Below are 20,457 nucleotides of genomic sequence, written 5' to 3' on the forward strand. Positions count from 1 at the left end.
TGGATTCCCACATCAACGTAGACATGTTTGTTGTTTTTGTTTTTTTTTTAATTTTTGCAGCGCAATATTGATAACAGACGTAATAGTAGTAAAAAATTTATGACGTCATTGTTTGACTAAGTGTGTATTTGTGAAACCATAACGAAGCTTTAATAATGCAGAAAAAAAAAACACAAGAACAACAAACGACGACGACAGCAATAATAATAACGAATATAAAACGAGTTTAGTCGAACACTTACGACAGCAAAATGAGCAAAAAAAATATGATGAGAAATAAAATCGATAAAATTTACCGTAAACCAAACATTTTCTTACACACTCCTATTCTAGAGGCTCTATCCACAAGCCAGTGTTAAAAAATACAACAATACAAAACACGAGAGTATGAGATATACAAACATAAAACGAGATAGAGAGAGCATAGGGAGCAGAAAATTTTACTACTATATATGGTTATTTTTGCAAATAACGGTACACAGTGGTATTTCTCCTTAATAGAGAGCGATTTTCTGTAAAAAAATTTCTTCCCCATTTTCTAAAGAAAATTTCTTCTCAATTAAGAGAGATTTTCAATAGAAAATTTGTTCTCACTTAAGAGAGATTTTCTAAAGAAAACTTCTTCTCAATTAAGAGAGAATTTCGATACAAAATTTGTTCCTAATTGAGAGAGATTTTCCATAGAAAACTCCTTCTTAATTAAGAGAGATTTTCTATAGAAAATTTCTTCTTAATTAAGAGAGATTTTCTATAGAAAATTTCTTCTTAATTAAGAGAGATTTTCTATAGAAAATTTCTTCTTAATTAAGAGAGATTTTCTATAGAAAATTTCTTCTTAATTAAGAGAGATTTTCTATAGAAAATTTCTTCTTAATTAAGAGAGATTTGCTATAGAAAATTTCTTCTTAATTAAGAGAGATTTGCTATAGAAAATTTCTTCTTAATTAAGAGAGATTTTCTATAGAAAATTTCTTCTTAATTAAGAGAGATTTTCTATAGAAAATTTCTTCTTAATTAAGAGAGATTTTCTATAGAAAATTTCTTCTTAATTGAGATAGATTTTCTAGAGAAAATTTCTTCTTAATTGAGAGAGATTTTCTAGAGAAAATTTCTTCTTAATTAAGAGAGATTTTCTATAGATAATTTCTTCTTAATTAAGAGAGATTTTATATAGAAAATTTCTTCTCAATTAAGAGAGATTTTCTATAGAAAATTTCTTCTTAAAAATTTCTTCGCAATTAAGAGAGATTTCTATAGAAAATTTCTCCTTAATTGAGATATTATTTCTATATAAAAATTTTCTTTCGTAAACATTCCTTAATTGAGATTAATTTTCTATAGAAAATTTCTATCGCATATTTATGCAAAACTATACCACTGTGCAGTGGGATTAAACAAACCATCATCATCCTAACGATGATGGCGTAGAGATGAACGAACATTCTGGTATTTCTCAAAACAAACATATACAACTACTACAACCATAATAAAAAAGGGGAGGTGTGTCACGTGGGCGTTTAATAGTTTTTGCCTTTATACTATTGTTGTTGTTGTTTGGATAGTTTTGTTTCCATTTTTTAGGTTACTACTACTCTGTTTGAATTACGAGTACAATTGTATACGATTTTTAATAGTTTTTTTCTTCATTTGTTTTGTTTTTATGCCTCCTGTACAAATGCATCATCATCATCATCACCATCATCGTCATGAGCGAGTTTGTCTGGAAAACAATTGCGCCTACAATAATATCAATATTTTTTGTCTGGTTTTGTTTTACTTGTTGTTGCTTAATGGATTCGTTTATAGGCCGTTTGTATAACAGTAGGGGTTTTAGGGGTCACCCATTCATTTAGAGTGAGAGTATGATGGGTGCTACAAACAAAAACACTCACACGCTGATACTTTTCAACGCATTTGCATTTTGTCTGTGTACGTTACAATATTGTTACGTCATTAACGTACTACGTTTATAATTGATTTTTGTTTTTGCTGTATTTATTTATATTTTGTTCTCTTTGTTTTTGTTGTTGTTTGGTTTTATAGACAAACTAGACGTAAATGTTTGTTAAACATTTTACCATATCAATATTATTTCTCGTGTGGCATGGGAGCGTGTATGACAGGCATGAAATTTGTTTAATGCGAACGTTAGATGTTAAGTTGTAAGATAGAAGCATTTAATTGATATTTACGTAATTAGGAAATTGTGGTAAATATTGTGGGAGTAGAGTGTTTTATCTTATACAGAGAATAGTCCAGACGATTATAGAATTGAAATATATTTAAGAGTAAAACGTAAGTTTCAAATGATTTGCTATAGAAAATTTTTCATGAATTAAGAGAGATTTTATATAGAAAATTTCTCATCAGTTAAGAGAGATTTTCTACAGAAAATTTCTCATTAATTGAGAGAGATTTTCTACAGAAAATTTCTCATTAATTGAGAGAGATTTTCTATAGAAAATTTCTCATCAAGTGAGAGAGATTTTCTATGGAAAATGTATCATCAATTGAGAAACATTTTCTATAGAAAATTTCTCATCGATTGAGTGGGATTTTCTATAGAAAATTGTTTATCAATTGTGAGGGATTTTCTCTAGAAAATTGTTTATCAATTGAGAGAGATTTTCTATAGAAAATGTATCATCAATTGAGAGAGATTTTCTATAGAAATTTGTTTATCAATTGAGAGAGATTTTCTATAGAAATTTGTTTATCAATTGAAAGAGATTTTTTATAGAAATTTCTCATCAATTGAGAGAGATTTTCTATAGAAAATTTCTCATTATTTTCTATAGCAAATTTCTCATTGATTTCTATAGCAAATTTCTCTTCAATTGAGAGACATTTTCTATACCAAATTTCTCATCAATTGAGAGACATTTTCTAAAGCAAATTTCTCATCAATTGAGATCCATTTTCTTAGAAAATGTCTCATCAATTCACAGACAGTTAGAGAGATTTTCTATAGAAAATTTCTCATCAATTGAGAGACATTTTCTATAGAAAATTTCTCATCAATTGAGAGAGATTTACTATAGAAAATTTCTCATTGTTTTTTTAGCAAATTTCTCATCAATTGAGAGACATTTTTCTAAAGCAAATTTCTCATCAATTGGGAGACATTTCCTATAGAAAATTTCTCATCAATTGGGAGACATTTCCTATAGAAAATTTCTCATCAATTGAGAGACATTTTCTATAGAAAATATCTCATCTATTGGCAGACAGTTAGAGAGATTTTCTATAGAAAATTTCTCACCAATTGAAAGAGCTTTGCTATAGAAAATTTTTCATCAATTGAGAGAGATTTTCTATAGAAAACTTCTTATCAATTGAGAGAGATCTTCTATAGAAAATTTCTCGTTAATAAATAGAGCTTTTCCTTTACAAAATTTCCACTTTAAAATCCTTTTAACTAGATTACATCCCAAAAAAATACTCTCCATTACATGTAACCTGACACAATTTCGATAAACGACAGCCGTTGCAGCAATGGCGACCTACTTTATGTAAAACAACAACAACAACAAGTACAGAATTTTACTACAACTGCGTTGTAAAGTTACAGCCTTGTAACAATTCAATTAAAACGTAACGAAACAAGGAAAACACAACAGCACAAGGAAAATGATGGAAATGAAATACATAAACGAAAAGAAGAAAATAGAAAGGGTTTTTATGTCAAACAAAACGAAATAGATGAAAAAAAGGCCCCGGTACTGGCACGAGTACCAGAGAGTAGAAAAAACAATAAAAATGGGTTATACAAAACAAAGACAGTAGCTGAAAGGAAAATGAAAGAAATAGAGAAATGCAAGAAGAACAATTAAGGAATAAAATAATTTGACAATACGAAAGCATAAAATGGTACTTTTTGGAAAAAAAGTACTTTTTGTGTTTTGAATTGAGAATTTTATTGCACTTTTTGGTACTTTTCCAATTTTATTGCAAAAAAAGTACTTTTTTAAAAAGGTACTTTTTGGTACTTTTACAATAAGTACTTTTTATTAAAAATATAAAGTGTTTTTAATATTTTAAACAAAAATAGGTTTTCTTAAACGAACCTCCCCTATAGTCTACTTTGTCCGAAAGTCATGTTTATCAGACAACTGATTGACATAAAATGCAGTTACATTCATTTTCATTTAATATTCTTAGTTGTAGTTATAGTAGTAGTAGTTAGCATTGTAATATTAGTTGTTGTAATTGTGTACTATATAAATCGTAGTAGTATATAGTACAAGAAATATGTACTAGACCAAAAAACAACCTAAAAATCCAAACACACGCACTCGAACGAAAAATCGATGATGGTTCGGGAAAGTGCTACAGAGCATGCACTTTTACATGCAGATAGAATGAAAGAAATGACACCAACAACAACAGCAAATGATTCTTCAAAAAAAAAAAAAAAACCCCAACAAACATGGGAAAAAACTGCCCACTAATAGGAAAAAATAACAAGAAATTTAGCTATAGCCTAGTTTTTTGTGGCACAAATGGAAAAAAATTGAGACGTAGAAAAATATATAACTACGAGAATAATCTAGAGAGATATATACTACTATTATTTAGTTTTTTTGCATTCGTAGTATTTTGATAAAAAAAACTTAACCTCCTTGTGTTTGGTCTTCTTGAAACAATTTTCAAACTCATACCATTAGATTGTATAATTCTAAAGAATATAGCAATAGCTGGAATAAGATATGAGGGGTAAGGGAAATGTTATATAAATTAAGGTACTTTTTCATAAGGGGATGATTTTACTTTTAGAATTATTACAATATGGGCTAAATAGCGCTATAAACTACAAGCTGAACTAAAGTTTATATGATAGACTAGACTATAGTTTTAACTATAGACTTTAGTTCAGACCACAGACTGGAGTATACTTAGGACTATAGATTCGACTAGCAGTATAGCCTGAACTATGGTCTGCACTATAGACTAGACTGTAGTATGGACTATAGACTAGACAATAGTCTGGTACTTGGACTATTGACTTGACTATAGTCGGGGCTAAAGACTAGACTATAGTCTGGACAATAGCCTAGACTATAGTCTGAACTGTAGACTGGACTATAGAGTAGACTATAATCTGGTCCACAGACTGAACAATAGTCTGACCTATGGACTAGACTATAGGCTGGACTATGGACTATACAATAGTCTAGACTATAGACTAGTCTGAACTGTAGACTGAACTATAGATTAAACAGTAGTCTGGAATATACATAGGATAGACAACAGTCATGACTATAGACTAGACTATTGTCTGGACTATAGACTAGACGATACTCTAGACTAGACTTAAGTCTGGACTATAGACTAGACTTTAGTATGGACTAAAGACTAGACTTTAGTCTTGACAATAGACAAGACTTTAGTCTGAACAATAGACTAGTCTGTACTATAGTCAAGTCTATACTACTTTAGTATGGACTATAGACAATACTATAGTCTGGACTAGACTAGACAATAGTTGGGACTACAGACTAGACTTTAGTCTGGATTATAGAATATACTGTAGTCTGGACTATAGAATAGACAATAGTCTGGGCTATAGAATAGTCAATAGTCTAGACTATAGAGTAGACTATAGTCTGGACCTATAAGCTAAACTATAGACTAGATTATAATCTAGTAAACTAGACCATAGTCTGAACTATAGACTAGACTATAAGCTGGGCTATAGACTATACAATAGTCTGGACTATAGACTATACAACACTCTAGACTATAGAATAGTCTGAACTGTAGACTGAACTATAGTCTAGACTGTAGACTAAACAGTAGTCTGGAATATAGGATAGACAACAATCTGGACTATAGACTAGACTATTGTCTGGATTATAGACTAGACGATACTCTAGACTAGACTTAAGTCTGGACTATAGACTAGACTTTAGTCTGGACTGTGTCTGGTTTATTGACTTTACTATAGTCGGGACTATAGACTTAACTATAGTCTGGACTATCGACTAGACTATAGTTTGGACTATTAACTGGGCTATAGTCTGGACTATGAACTAGACTATAGAAAGTTCAGTCAATATTTCAGACTTATAACTAGTCTTTAGTTCAAGTTTGAACTAGGGACTACCGACTAAACTATAGTATGGACTATACTTTAGTCTAGGGACTAGATTATATAAAAGACTATTACCAAGACTAGAGACTAAACTATAGTCTCGACTATAGACTAGACTATACTATGAACTGAAGACCAGACTAATCTTTTGACTAGAGACTAAGTGGATCTAGCAAATTATAAACTAATCCTTGTTTTCAACATTCAACATAATAATCCCCCCTTCTGTACGAAATGTGTAAAACATAGGTACTTTTTAGGTACTTAAGTACCTTAAGTATAATTTCCTTTTCCACCTTTCCTTATGCACTTGTTGTTTTTGCTGTTTTAATTATTACAAAATATAGACTTTTGTCTGGGTTTTATAATAAATTCTAGAGTATTTTCCCACACAATGTTGCAGTCATTGCAATTGTTGTTCTTGTTGTTGTTTCTGTATTTAAACAATAACTCACGTTTACAACCAAACAACGACAACAAAAATTACCCGAGAATTTTATTGTTGTTGTAATGCAGCCTACATAAACATATTGTTGAGTTTAGAGGAAAAATTATGAGGAAGAACAAGAAGAAATAGTATAGACATCAAAATTGCACAAACAAAACAACTTTCTGTTTCAGAGGGTGATATTTGGGTGGCTTACTAAGCTCCCTAGTTTACATTTTCCCACCATGGAAAAAAGTATTTAACAGCAACAACAAGTATACTTTGTAACGTAAGTGTGTCGTATTATTTTTTCCTGTTGTTGTTGTTGCTACTGTAGTTTTGTGTTTTTTAGGTTTGCATTTGTTTGCTTTTTTCTTTATTTGCTATTTTTTTCCAATCTTATTCAATATATTTAAGTTGTATAAACCACGACAAAACGCTTCAGTCGTTCGGCAGTTGTATGTTGAAGCTCTTGAACTTGAAAAATATTTAAACTAGAAAAAAAGTGAACTATTTAAACAAAATAATTACTTGTAATAATATTAACAATAAACAAACCGAAAAAAATAAAACACACAAAACTAAACCAAATAAAACATTTAATAAACAAACTAAAATTCAAAAACAATTATTTTAATAATAAAAATAAACAAACTAACAAACGAATGTTTTTAAAAATTTAATTGTTTGTTTTGTTTGCAGTGAATGATATTTGTTAATATAATTTTATTTTTTTTTTTGCATTACCAGACCTTTATTTAAAAGGTCAATTGTGTTTTTAGCAGCTGTGAAGAATAAAAAAAGTGATAACAGTTTGTGATACAAACAAAATTTAAATTATTTACATAAATATTAAAAATTTTAATTGTTTATTTAACAAAAGAAAAGTGTTATGGATTCACAAGTAAGATTTAAACATTTTTTGTTACAAATATCAAATGTAGTTCCTAGTGTAGTTGAATTATAAAGTACGGTGACGTATGATTGATATTTTTATTAAATAATGCGTATACGCATAAGTAGTGTTTTGTTGTGCTAGAAATGCTAAATATTTTTATTATTCAAAAATCGTTATCAAGAGCGATTTGTTTTTAAATAAAAAGTGTTTTTTCCAAAAAACCAAAAATTACTTTATATGTAGCTTGTACTAAATTGAAGAAAAAAAGTATCAAAAATAGCATGTTTTGTTAAATTTATTTATTAATTTTTATACTAATAGAATAAAAAGCTCCTTTAAAATACGAAAAGCAAACAAAGTCCTTGATTTTTGTTGTTTTTTTACAAGAAGTTATTTTTTGTCTTTATTACAATTTAGAACTGTATTTTTTATATATTTGCTGAAATTCTTAGTTTTAAACAAGAATTTTTTAAAGAAATAATTTTTTACGAAAATTTTCTAGAAGAAGTAAGTTTGTTGAATTTATATTCTAGTCAATAGTCTAGATTATAATACAGACGTTAGTCAAATCTATAGTCTGTCTATAGCCTAAACTATAGTTTGATTTATAGTCCAGACTATAGTCTAGTCTATAGCCCAGAATATAGTCCACTTTATGGACCAGCCTATAGTTTAGTTTAATCTATTATTCAGAATATAGTCTAGATTATAGTCCAGACTATAGTATAGTCTATAGTCCAGACTATAGTATAGTCTATAGTCCAGACTATAGTATAGTCTATAGTCCAGACTATAGTATAGTCTATAGTCCAGACTATAGTATAGTCTATAGTCCAGACTATAGTATAGTCTATAGTCCAGACCACAGTCTATTCTATAGTCCAAACTATAGTTTGATCTATAGTCCTGACTGTCGTATAGTCTATAGTCCAGAATATAAATAGTCTATAGACCAGACTATAATCTATAGTCCATACTATAGTCTATAGTCCATACTATAGTCTATAGTCCATATTATAGTCTATAGTCCATAGTCTAGTCTATAGTCCAGACTATAGTCTAGTCTATAGTCCATACTATAGTCTAGTCTATAGTCCAGACTATAGTCTAGTCTATAATCCAGACAATAGTCTAGTCTACAGTCCAGACTATAGTCTAGTCTATTTTCCAGACTATAGTATGGTCTATAGTCCAGACTATAGACTGTAACCTAGTCTATAGTAATTACTATAGTCCAGTCTGGACTATAGTCTAGTCTACTCTTCAGACTATAGTCTAGTCTATAGTCCAGACTATAGTCTATAATGCAGACTATATTCTAGTCTATTGTCCAGACTATAGTATAGTCTATAGTCCAGTCTAGAGTCTAGTCTATAGTAAAGACTAGAGTCTAGTCAGACTATAGTCTAGTCTATAGTCCAGACTATATGTTTAGACTATAGTCCAGGTAGTCCAGAATATAGAATAGTCTATAGCACAGACTATAGTGTATTCTATAGTCCAAACCGTTAGACCTATCTGTGGCCTGTCTATAGTCCAAACTATTGATTAGTCTATAATCCAGACTATAGATTAATCTGTAGTCCAGACTATAGTCTAGTCCATAGTCCAGACTATAGTCCAGTCTATAGTCCATACTATAGTATAGTGTATAGTCCAGAGATATATATTCCAGAATATAGAATATAGCTCAGACTATAGTCTATTCTTTAGTCCACAATATAGTCTAGTATTTAGTCTAGTATATAGGCCAGAATATAGTCTAGTCTAGAGTCTAGTATATAGTCCATCATATAGTTTAGTCTATAGTCCAGAATAGAGTCTAGTGTATAGTTCAGAATATAGTCTAATCTATAGTCCAGACTATAGTATAATCTTTAGTCTAGACTATAGAGTATTGTTTAGTTCAACCTATAGTCTGTCAGACTATAGTATAGTCTTTAGTCCAACCTATAGTATGTCTATAGTCCAAACTAGTCTAGTCTTTATTTCAAACTATAGTATAGTCTTTAGTTCATACTATAGTATAGTCTATAGTCCAGACTATAGTCTATGTATGATCATGACAGAATTTTTACACAGTCTCAGCTGAAGTTTTTTGTAAATATTGTTCATACAATATATTGAATATAATCTGTATCTTTCTAAGCCTAATTCCCTAGAACTAATGGGTTCAATGATATCAAATACTGGTATAAAATTCTATATTTTAACTTCTTTAGACAATTTGAAGTTTTTCTATTGAAATTGGTTTTTTTATAGTCCGTCATATGAAAAAGAACATATTCTTTGCTGAGTCTTATATTGTTCTATTGAAGACAATAGTACATATTGAATTTAAACAATTTTCTTTGATGTGCAAATTTTATTTCACACCACTCAATGATTTGGTATTAAAGATATTAGGATTAATTTCAATATTAATTCATTAAAATAAAATCTTTGTCTATTTTAAGTTAAAATTATTTATTGTGTTTTTAACTTTTATTTGTTTAATGATTTTTGAATTTAATCATTTATTTATTTCATTTCATTTGCTTTGCCCAGCCACCTCAACAACAACAGGTTGAACGGGTACCAATTAGGTTTTTTCTTGCGTTTTAAGCAAAAAAATATCGTACCAAACAAAAATTATTTGAAAAACTTATTAAATAAAGAAAAAACAAGTTTTTTTCTTTTCAATTTATTTGTATTAAAGTTTGTTTGATTTTTTTTATTTATTTGAAAGTAAAAAATAATTTTTTTTTTATTTTTGGATTTCTTTGAAATTTTTTCTATTTTAAAACTTTATAAATATTTATTAATTTTTTTTTTTTTTTGTATAATTTTGCTCTATAGGCGAAAAAAAGCTAAATAAATATTATTTTTAAACTTAAACACAAATTTTATTGACTAAAACAACTAGTTTTTTGGTTTTAACTTGAAATTTGAATAATTTAATAATATTTTTTTTTTGGTGAAGACATTTTTTTTCTGTTTCATTTGCCGAAAAGTAAACCGAGACATATTGGAGCCTGATTTTTTTATAATTTTTTACCTCAGAGACAAGCAGTCCCAACGCCAATAAGAAATTTATTTTGAAATTAAGAGGAGAAAAAATCAAAGTTATATGTAAATGTTGGTACTTTTTTGTATAGTTTAGAGTTGGGGATTGGATACACTGAGTAAAATTTGGAAACGCTCTTAAGCTTTCGGAGCTTTAATGCTCCATAAAATTTATTTAAACATACAGACATCTACCTCTCTTCTGTGTGACCCTTTGTTAAAACTTCAAAAAAAATATTCAAAATTTTTGAAATATTCCTAAAAGGTCAAATTTTATTTTTTTATATTCTTCATGCTAAGGAAGCAAAAGCTTTTATTTATTAAAAGAAATTAAAAAAAATCAAAAAAATATATAAATCTTCAAATATTTAAAATAACCTCTATAAGGTCAAAGGTCAAATTTCAAAATATACACAAATATTTTGTTAAAACTTCGGGGAAATATTCAAAATTTCAAATATTTAGAAAACAGAGCAAGTTTGACCTCTTACTCCATAAGGTCAAATGACAATTTTGAAGATTTTTATGAAAATCTTTTTAATTTTCAAATTTTTTAAATTGAACCCTATAAGGTCAAAGGTCAAGTTTCGAAATATGTATGTATGTTGATATATTTAAAAAAAATTTTGTTAAAACTTTGGAGAAATATTGAAAATTTTAAATATTTGCAAAACAGAGCAATTTTGATCTCTTACTCTATAAGGTTAAAGGTCAATTTTGAAAAAAATTTAATTTTATCATAGCAAAGGTATTTATTAAAGAATTTTAATAAAACTTTTAGAAAATATTTTAAAAAGTCTAACCCACGAGGTCAGAGGTCAAGTTTCGAAATATTTATGTATGTTGATATATTTAAAAAAAAATTGTTAAAACTTTAAAGAAATATTGAAAATTTCAAATTTTTGCAAAACAGAGCAAGTTTGACCTCTTATTCTATAAGGTATAAGATAATAGCAAAGGTATTTATTAAAGAATTTTAAATAAAACTTTTTCAAAATACTTCAATTTCTAAATAACTTAAAAAGTCTAATCCATGAGGTCAGAGGTCAAGTTTTGAAATAATTGTATTTATTTATAAAAAGCTGCATATTATAAAGTATTTATTAACACTTTTTTATTACAACTTTAGGGAAATAAGTAAAATTTTAAAAAATTTAAAAATCCAACAATTCTAAGCTAATAACAGATTTTAGGTCAAAGGTCAAATTTTTTAATACTACGTATTTTCCAAGAAGAAAGTAATAAATTGTAATATGTTTTTTATTAATATTGTTAAAACTTCAAGGAATAATATAAAATGTGTGAAATCGGGCAAGGTCAAACATTTTGGTATACTAGGTCAAAGGTCAATTTCTTGATATTTTGAATACTTTCATTAGAAAGCAATATTTTGCAACGTATTTGTTATTGGATTTTAATGAAACTTTAGGACTATATTCCCTGAGGATGAAGCTTAAATTTATTCGCGAATTTAACCCTTTAATGCATTTGGGGTCAAATTTTTTTAAATGTTTAAAAGAATTTGTAAGAATTTTACTTTTCCATGTATGTATATCATGTAATCTACTAACTAAATATTTGTGTATGACTTTAATTGAGTAAATCCAAGTATTTGCGATTTTAGGTCAAAGGTCAATTTTTTTAAAGAATTTTTTTTATTGGAACAAATTGATATTGCATGTTTCATGTATCTAATTCTAAAATAAATTTCCAGCTATTAATCTGAGATCTGAGACAAAATATCAATATTTCTTACAGTGTATATTTAACTTTAAAATATTTCTTTGATTAGCATGACTATGCATATTGTATAAAATCTAAATTTATTACGCTATTGATGTTTTTATGATACTTGTATATTAATTAAGAGAGACAACTATTTTTAACTGGTTAAACTAATTTTTTTTTTTGTTTAGCAGCAACATACTTATAACGTCAATTAGTGAAGAAATAAAAAAGTTAATACACATGTGTTGACAAATTTCAAAGACATACGATGTTAAGGAATGTTTTTTTTTTATAAATTTAAGTTTAAAAATAAAACGGATTTGATGATTTTGTTAAAGCAAACAAATATTTAAACGGAAATATACAATTTGTTTAGACAAAAACAAATAAGGTTACAGCTATTTCTAGTATTGCTCTCAATTATTGAAATAGTTTAGTCTAGTTTCATTTCAAAATTTCTTAAACTATAAATATATTATTATAGAATCTATTTCTGACTGCATATTTTAGAAAGTTTGAGTTTTAAAGTTTCAAAACTTATTAACTAATTTTAGATTTATCACCTAAATAGGATTTCTTGTTTTACTTTTTTATTCACTAGTGTTAATTAGCAAATTAAATTATATGTTTTTTAATTTTGTTTTTGTTTTGATTAATAGTGTAAACAATTTAATTAATAGTGTTATACTAATTTCAAAACAAAATAACGTCTGTATCTATGAAATTTGGTATTTTGTTTGTTATTTTAGATAATTCATTTAAAATGTAAAATTTTTAAGCCGTATTATGACTGTGCTAAATTATTTAATTTAAAATTGATATCTATATACGGGGAATTTTGAAAATATTAACTTTTAATTAACTAAATATACAGAGAAATTTAAAAATAAACATAATTTTACGGTAAAAAAAATTCGTTCTGCAACAAGTTTAATGGTATACTAACCTTTGGCGCTTGGGATCTAAAAAGATAGGAGAAAATTAAAATGCTCTCTTCGGCTGTGACGAATCTTACACTAGTATATAAATAATAGTGTTGTATTCGGCTGTGCCAAATCTTGCAAAAACACTATCATAACATGCGAAATGAATTTGTGAAAAGGTCATTTTATGCCCGCTGCTTCAATAATGTACAGAACTGGCCTCTAGGCTGCCGGGAGAACCAGAAATCCACATTATCTGGTTCCACGAAAACCGGTAACTCTGTGCTGTCGCCGAAGTCAGCAGGTACCTAGAGTATCTGTATGTAGAGTGTGCCGGTTTTTGTTCTCTATGGGTGTGTTAGTTAGTTAGTTAGTTCGTTAGTTAGTTCGTTAGTTAGTTCGTTAGTTAGTTAGTTAGTTAGTTAGTTAGTTAGTTAGTTAGTTAGTATTATGTTCGTTAGTTAGTAGTTAGTTAGTTAGTTAGTTAGTGTAGTTAGTTAGTTAGCTTAGGTAAGTTATTAGTTAGTTAGTTAGTTAGTTAGTTAGTTAGTAGTTAGTTAGTTAGTTAGTTAGTTAGTTAGTTCGTTAGTTGTTAGTTAGTTAGTTAGTTTAGTTAGTTAGTAGTTAGTTAGGTTAGTATTAGTTAGTTAGTGTAGTTAGTTAGTTAGTTAGTTAGTAGTTCGTAGTTAGTTAGTTAGTTAGTTAGTAGTTAGTTAGTTAGTTAGTTAGTTAGTTAGTTCGATTAGTTAGTTAGTTAGTTAGTTAGTTAGTAGTTAGTAGTTAGTTAGTTAGTTAGTTAGTTAGTTAGTTAGTAGTTAGTTAGTTAGTTAGTAGTTAGTTAGTTAGTTAGTTAGTTAGTTAGTTAGTTAGTTAGTTAGTTAGTTAGTTAGTTAGTTAGTTAGTAGTTAGTTAGTTAGTTAGTTAGTTAGTTTAGTTAGTTAGTTAGTTAGTTAGTTAGTTAGTTAGTTAGTTAGTTAGTTAGTTAGTTAGTAGTTAGTTAGTTAGTTAGTTAGTTAGTAGTTAGTTAGTTAGTTAGTTAGTAGTTAGTAGTTAGTTAGTTAGTTAGTTAGTTAGTTAGTTAGTAGTTAGTTAGTTAGTTGTTAGTTAGTTAGTAGTTAGTAGTTAGTTAGTTAGTTAGTTAGTTAGTTAGTTAGTTAGTTAGTTAGTTAGTTAGTTAGTTAGTTAGTTAGTTAGTTAGTTAGTTAGTTAGTAGTAGTTAGTTAGTTAGTAGTTAGTTAGTTAGTTAGTTAGTTAGTTAGTTAGTTAGTTAGTTAGTTAGTTAGTTAGTTAGTTAGTTAGTTAGTAGTTAGTTAGTTAGTTAGTTAGTTAGTTAGTTAGTTAGTTAGTTAGTTAGTTAGTTAGTTAGTTAGTTAGTTAGTTAGTTAGTTAGTTAGTTAGTTAGTTAGTAGTAGTTAGTTAGTTAGTTAGTTAGTTAGTTAGTTAGTTAGTTAGTTAGTTAGTTAGTTAGTTAGTTAGTAGTTAGTTAGTTAGTTAGTTAGTAGTTAGTTAGTTAGTTAGTTAGTTAGTTAGTAGTAGTTAGTTAGTTAGTTAGTAGTTAGTTAGTTAGTTAGTTAGTTAGTTAGTTAGTTAGTTAGTTAGTTAGTTAGTTAGTTAGTTAGTTAGTTAGTTAGTTAGTTAGTTAGTTAGTTAGTTAGTTAGTTAGTTAGTTAGTTAGTTAGTTAGTTAGTTAGTTAGTTAGTTAGTTAGTTAGTTAGTTAGTTAGTTAGTAGTTAGTAGTTAGTTAGTAGTTAGTTAGTAGTTAGTTAGTTAGTTAGTTAGTTAGTTAGTTAGTTAGTTAGTTAGTTAGTTAGTTAGTTAGTTAGTTAGTTAGTTAGTTAGTTAGTTAGTTAGTTAGTTAGTTAGTTAGTTAGTAGTTAGTTAGTTAGTAGTTAGTTAGTTAGTAGTTAGTTAGTTAGTTAGTTAGTTAGTTAGTTAGTTAGTTAGTTAGTTAGTTAGTTAGTTAGTTAGTAGTTAGTTAGTTAGTTAGTTAGTTAGTTAGTTAGTTAGTTAGTTAGTTAGTTAGTTAGTTAGTTAGTTAGTTAGTTAGTAGTAGTTAGTTAGTTAGTTAGTTAGTTAGTTAGTTAGTTAGTTAGTTAGTTAGTTAGTAGTTAGTTAGTAGTTAGTCAATTAGGTTTTAGAAGTTTAAAGCTAAATTATTCTTGTTAAAATAAAAACAAAACAATTAAAATTAATTTCCAATTATTTTTCAAATTGTTGTTTTCTGTGTTATTATTATGTTATTATTATTATTATTATGATGATTATTTTCACCTTTCACATAGAATTTTGTATAGAAATGTTAAACATTTTTTTTACTGTAAAAACACACTCTCGACAATCAACACACAGTTGTTTTCAGCCAATTAACATGTTTCCGTTTTTTGAAAATTAATCAAAAAAAATGAAAAAACTAAAGTAACAAAATCACTTTTAATGAATGAGTGCAATTTATGAATGAAAATAAACAATAAATGACAATAATAAAAACAACAACATACACATTATTGAGTAATTAATTAAACATTAAACTTTATCAAGAAGACGCAATTGAATGTTCAATATTTGTGTGTTTTTTTTATGAATGAATGTGAATTGAACAAAATTGAACACAACTTGTACAAATGAACTGAAACTGAAAACATGTAGAGGAATGTGAATGAACATTTAGAACTGATAAGATTGAATTCGTGGAATTTTTAGTAAAAAAAATATATACTTATAAACAAATTAGAAGTAGAATTTATAAAAAAAAATATAGAAATTTTTTAAAATGCATTGCAGAGTTGTTTGGGGAGAATATAGGAGGAATAGGAAGAAAACTGTTATACCCACAATAAATTTTATACCTACATAAATGTTAGGATATTTGATCATTTAATTAAATTTAATTTTTATAAACTAATCACGTACTTAACACATTCAAAAGAAAATAAATAAACAAATAGTTTCAAAGGCTGCGGCAGCACCAAAATCCTCCTGAGTTGAGCTGGGAGAAAAAAAAACTATTAAATTTAATATGCAGCTATTTATGGCAGACAATACACTTTATTATGCTAAACAATACGAATAACAACAACAATGGCAATTCATTTTAACGATTTTTTTTATTTATATTGTTTTTATTTTATTTATTTATGTATTTCTGTTGCATGAATGTATTTTTGTAATAATGATTTATTTTTTAATGCCAACACTTTCTAACAAAAACATAAAACAATAACAACAGCAAACAGGCAGACAGACAGACAGACACTCAGACTCACACTCACTTTAACTAATTTGGAGGGAAACCCACATAAAAACAAAACAGCTTGCTGTTGTTGTTGTTTTTATTATTTTCTTTAACTTTGATTGCTTTTTCTTCTACTCAATGTTTATGTTTTTAATATGTATGCTCTACATGAAAATGTCGTTGTTGTTGTTGTTTTAGTTTAATGTTTTACGAAGTGTTGAAAGGGGGTCATAAAGGAAAGATGCAAGAAAAAATGAAGCGCCACAAGAAAAATAAATAAAAATGGAAATGAATCAATAATAGAGAAACATAAAAGATAACAAAAACAATAATAAAACTTCCGTTTAAACGAAAAAACATAAAGAAAGAGAACAGACAACAAGTATAGTTACACAAACTCACATATTTACGAAGACAAGATGTCAACAAACAAACAGACAGTCAGACAACATCAAAACAACTTGTAAAACATAACACAAATGGAAATGAAATATTTTTTTTTGTGTGGCGAATGAATAGTGGACTTTGTTTTGTTTACATTTTAAAAATGAACTCTCACACAACAACTGTTTTTGTTTTTGTGTTTTGATGATCCGTTTTTTTTTTTCCACTGATTGCAGAGTTTTAAAACACATTTGTTTTCGATTTGTGTAGTGATTCATGGTGACTGAAGGGTTTTTTGTTTGCAGGCTTAATAAATAATTTTTAAAATAAACTAATTATTATTAATTAGAAATTAGTCACACGTTTAAGATTTGTTGCTGGTGACAATATACCTACGAAAACAAATTAACTTTAAACTTATAAATAAAATAGTTGTAGATTAGAAAGATAATGATAAAAGAATACTAGGAGAAAAGGCAGAAAAAGAGAAGGGGACTTGTTTATTGATCGTGCATACTAGTTGTACAGTGGGTTAAGTTTTATGCACAAAATTTTCAAAGGCAAAAGTAATTACTCACTGTTTTTTGGTGACTTCTGTTATTCACATAATTTTCAGCGAAGTAAACTTTTATACACCAAAATTTCCATGGAGAAGACTGTTTTACATTAAATGTTCCATAGAAAAAACTGTTATAAATTCGATTTTCTATAGAGAAAACTGTTATATACTCAAGTTTCTATGGACAACACTATTATACACTAAATTTTCTTTGGGCAGAACTGTTATACACTAAATTTTCTATTGAGGAAACAGTTATATCTCAAATATTCTATAAAGAGAACTGTCACTTAATTAATTTTCTTTAAAGAAAACTTATATTCTTATTAAAAGCTGTAATACACTAAAAACCGTTATACACACAATTTTCTATATATAAAACTGTTATACACTCAAATTTCTACAGAGAAAACTTTTATACATACGTGTTCTGTAGAGAAAACTGTTAAACACTAAATTTTCTTTGGACAAAACTGTTATACACTCAATTTTCTATAATGTTTACTGTTACATACTCAATTTTCTTTCTATAAAACTTTAATAGAAACGTTTTCTGTAGAGAAAACTGTTATACAAACTGTTATATTTTCAAATTTCCATATATAAAGCAGTTATACAAACAATTTTCTTTAGAGAAAACTGTTAAACACTCAATTTTCTTTGGACCAAACTGTTATACACAAAATTTTATATAGAGGAAACTGTTATACACCAAGTTTTCTATAAAGAAAACGGTTATACACTCAATTTTCTATAGATAAAACTGTTATATACTCAATTTTCCGTAAAGAAAACTGTTATATAGGTACTAAATTTATTTTCTATAAAACTGTTATACACTCAAATTTCCACATAGAAAACTGTAATACACACGTTTTCTGTATAGAAAACTGTTATATATAAAATTTCTACGGAGAAAACAGTTATACAAAAAATTTTCTATAGAGACAACTGTTATAAACTAAATTTTCTATTTAGAAAGCTGCTATGTACTAAATTTTCTATAAAGAAAACTGTTATATACTCAATTTTCTTACTATAAAACTGTTATACACTCAAAGTCCTACAGAGAAAACTGTTTTACAAACAATAAACACTAAATTTTCTTTGGACAAAACTGTTATACACTCAATTTTCTATAATGTTTGCTGTTATATACTCAATTTTCTTTCTATAAAACTTTAATAGAAACGTTTTCTGTAGAGAAAACTGTTATACAAACAATTTTCTATAAAAAAAACTGTTATATTTTCAATTTTCTATATATAAAACAGTTATATAAATAATTTTCTTTAGAGAAAACTGTTAAACACTCAATTTTCTTTGGACACTAAATTTTATATAGAGGAAACTGTTATACACCAAGTTTTCTATAAAGAAAACGGTTATACACTCAATTTTCTATAGATAGAACTGTTATATACTCAATTTTCCGTAAAGAAAACTGTTATATACTAGGTACTAAATTTATTTTCTATAAAACTGTTATACACTCAAATTTCTATATAGAAAACTGTAATACACACGTTTTCTGTATAGAAAACTGTTATACACACGTTTTCTGTATAGAAAACTGTTATACATAAAATTTCTACGGAAAAAACAGTTATACAAAAAATTTTCTATAGAGACAACTGTTATAAACTAAATTTTCTATTTAGAAAGCTGCTATATACTAAATTTTCTATAAAGAAAACTGTTATATACTCAATTTTCTTACTATAAAACTGTTATACACTCAAAGTCATACAGAGAAAAATGTTTTACAAACAATTTTCTACAGTAAAAACTGTTATACAAACAGTTTTCTATTAAGACAACTGTTATATAATTGTATTCTAATTTTCTACAGAGAAAACTGTTATACATTCAATTTTCTATAAAGGAAAGTGTTATATACTCAATTTTCTTTATATAAAACTGTTATACACTCAAATTTCTATAGAGACAACTGTAATACACACATTTTCTGTATAGAAAACTGTTATACAAAAAAATTCTACAGAGAAAACTGTTATACAAACAACTGTCTACAGAGAAAACAGTTATACAACTCAATTTTCTATAAAGAAAAGTGTTATATACCTACCTAGTCAAGTTTTAATAGAAAAAATCGTATACACTTAATTTTCTGTAGAAAAATCTTTTATACACTCAATTTTCTGTGGAATAAACTGTTATACATCATATTTTCTGAAGACAACTGTTACATAATTAATTTTCTATAAATAAAACTGTTATATTCTCATTTTCTATAAAGAAGACTGTTACACACTCACATTTCTACAGAGAAAACTGTTATACACACGTTTTCTATAGATAAAACTGCTATACAAACATTTCTCTATAAAGAAAACTTTTATACAAACAATTTTCTATAGATAAAACTGTTTCTATAGAGAAAGCTTCTATACACTTAATTTTCTTTGTATAAAACTGTTATACACTAAATTTTCTGTAGAGAAAACTATTATACACACAATTTTCTATAAAGAAAACTGAATTTTCTTTAGGGAAAACTGTTATACACAATATTTTCTATAGAAAATGTGTTTCCTCAATTTTATGTAGAAAAATAATAAAATTTTCTATAAAAAAGATATTTTCTAAGGAAATTTGTAAAAATATTACGAAAAACAGAATTACATACTTTTCCACAAATTTAAAAAAAAAACTGCAAAAACAAATTTCGAGATTTTTAATTTTTAATGCTTTTTTCTTGTACCTACATTTCAATGCAAAAATAAATTTTCTTCAAAAGTTTATTTTTTTAATGCCAAGTTGTTTTCTGATAGGAATTCACTGTTTTTTTTTACCAAAATTTTCTGATAATAACATTATAATAAAAACAAGCAACAACAACAATAATACACTACAATTAAAATTCCATGCAAAATAATAACAACACACATAAAATGTAAACAAATAAGCCAGCAAAACAAATAATGAAAAATATAACGGCACTAAAAAATTCAATGAGCAACAAAAAAACAACAACATAAAGAAACAGCAACAATAACATAATAAAACGATGAACTATTTTACTCTCTCTCTCTTGGCGAAACAACATAAAAAAATAAATCTCTTTGAAAGGAAAAATTATGCACTTGTTTTCATTTTTTTTTGTTTTCAACGAAAAGGTAAACATTAAATGTAAGAGTATTAGA

General features: G+C 27.0%; 1 protein-coding gene across 1 annotated transcript in view; it reads left to right on the top strand.

The window, feature by feature from the left end:
* The first annotated feature begins 6,969 nt into the window (after window positions 1–6,969).
* LOC119605901 (3-phosphoinositide-dependent protein kinase 1) overlaps window positions 6,970–20,457 on the top strand; it is a 49,154-nt gene continuing 35,666 nt past the window's right edge. Inside the window, exon 1 of the mRNA XM_037959249.1 lies at window positions 6,970–7,425. Within this exon, the coding sequence (XP_037815177.1) occupies window positions 7,414–7,425 (12 nt within the window). The 5' untranslated portion in view covers window positions 6,970–7,413. The remainder of the gene's footprint in view (window positions 7,426–20,457) is intronic.

This window comes from Lucilia sericata, unplaced genomic scaffold, assembly GCF_015586225.1.
Source record: "Lucilia sericata isolate MDLA Ls3-8-SP2 unplaced genomic scaffold, ASM1558622v1 Contig000531F_arrow, whole genome shotgun sequence".
NCBI classification, from domain to species: Eukaryota; Metazoa; Arthropoda; class Insecta; order Diptera; family Calliphoridae; genus Lucilia; species Lucilia sericata.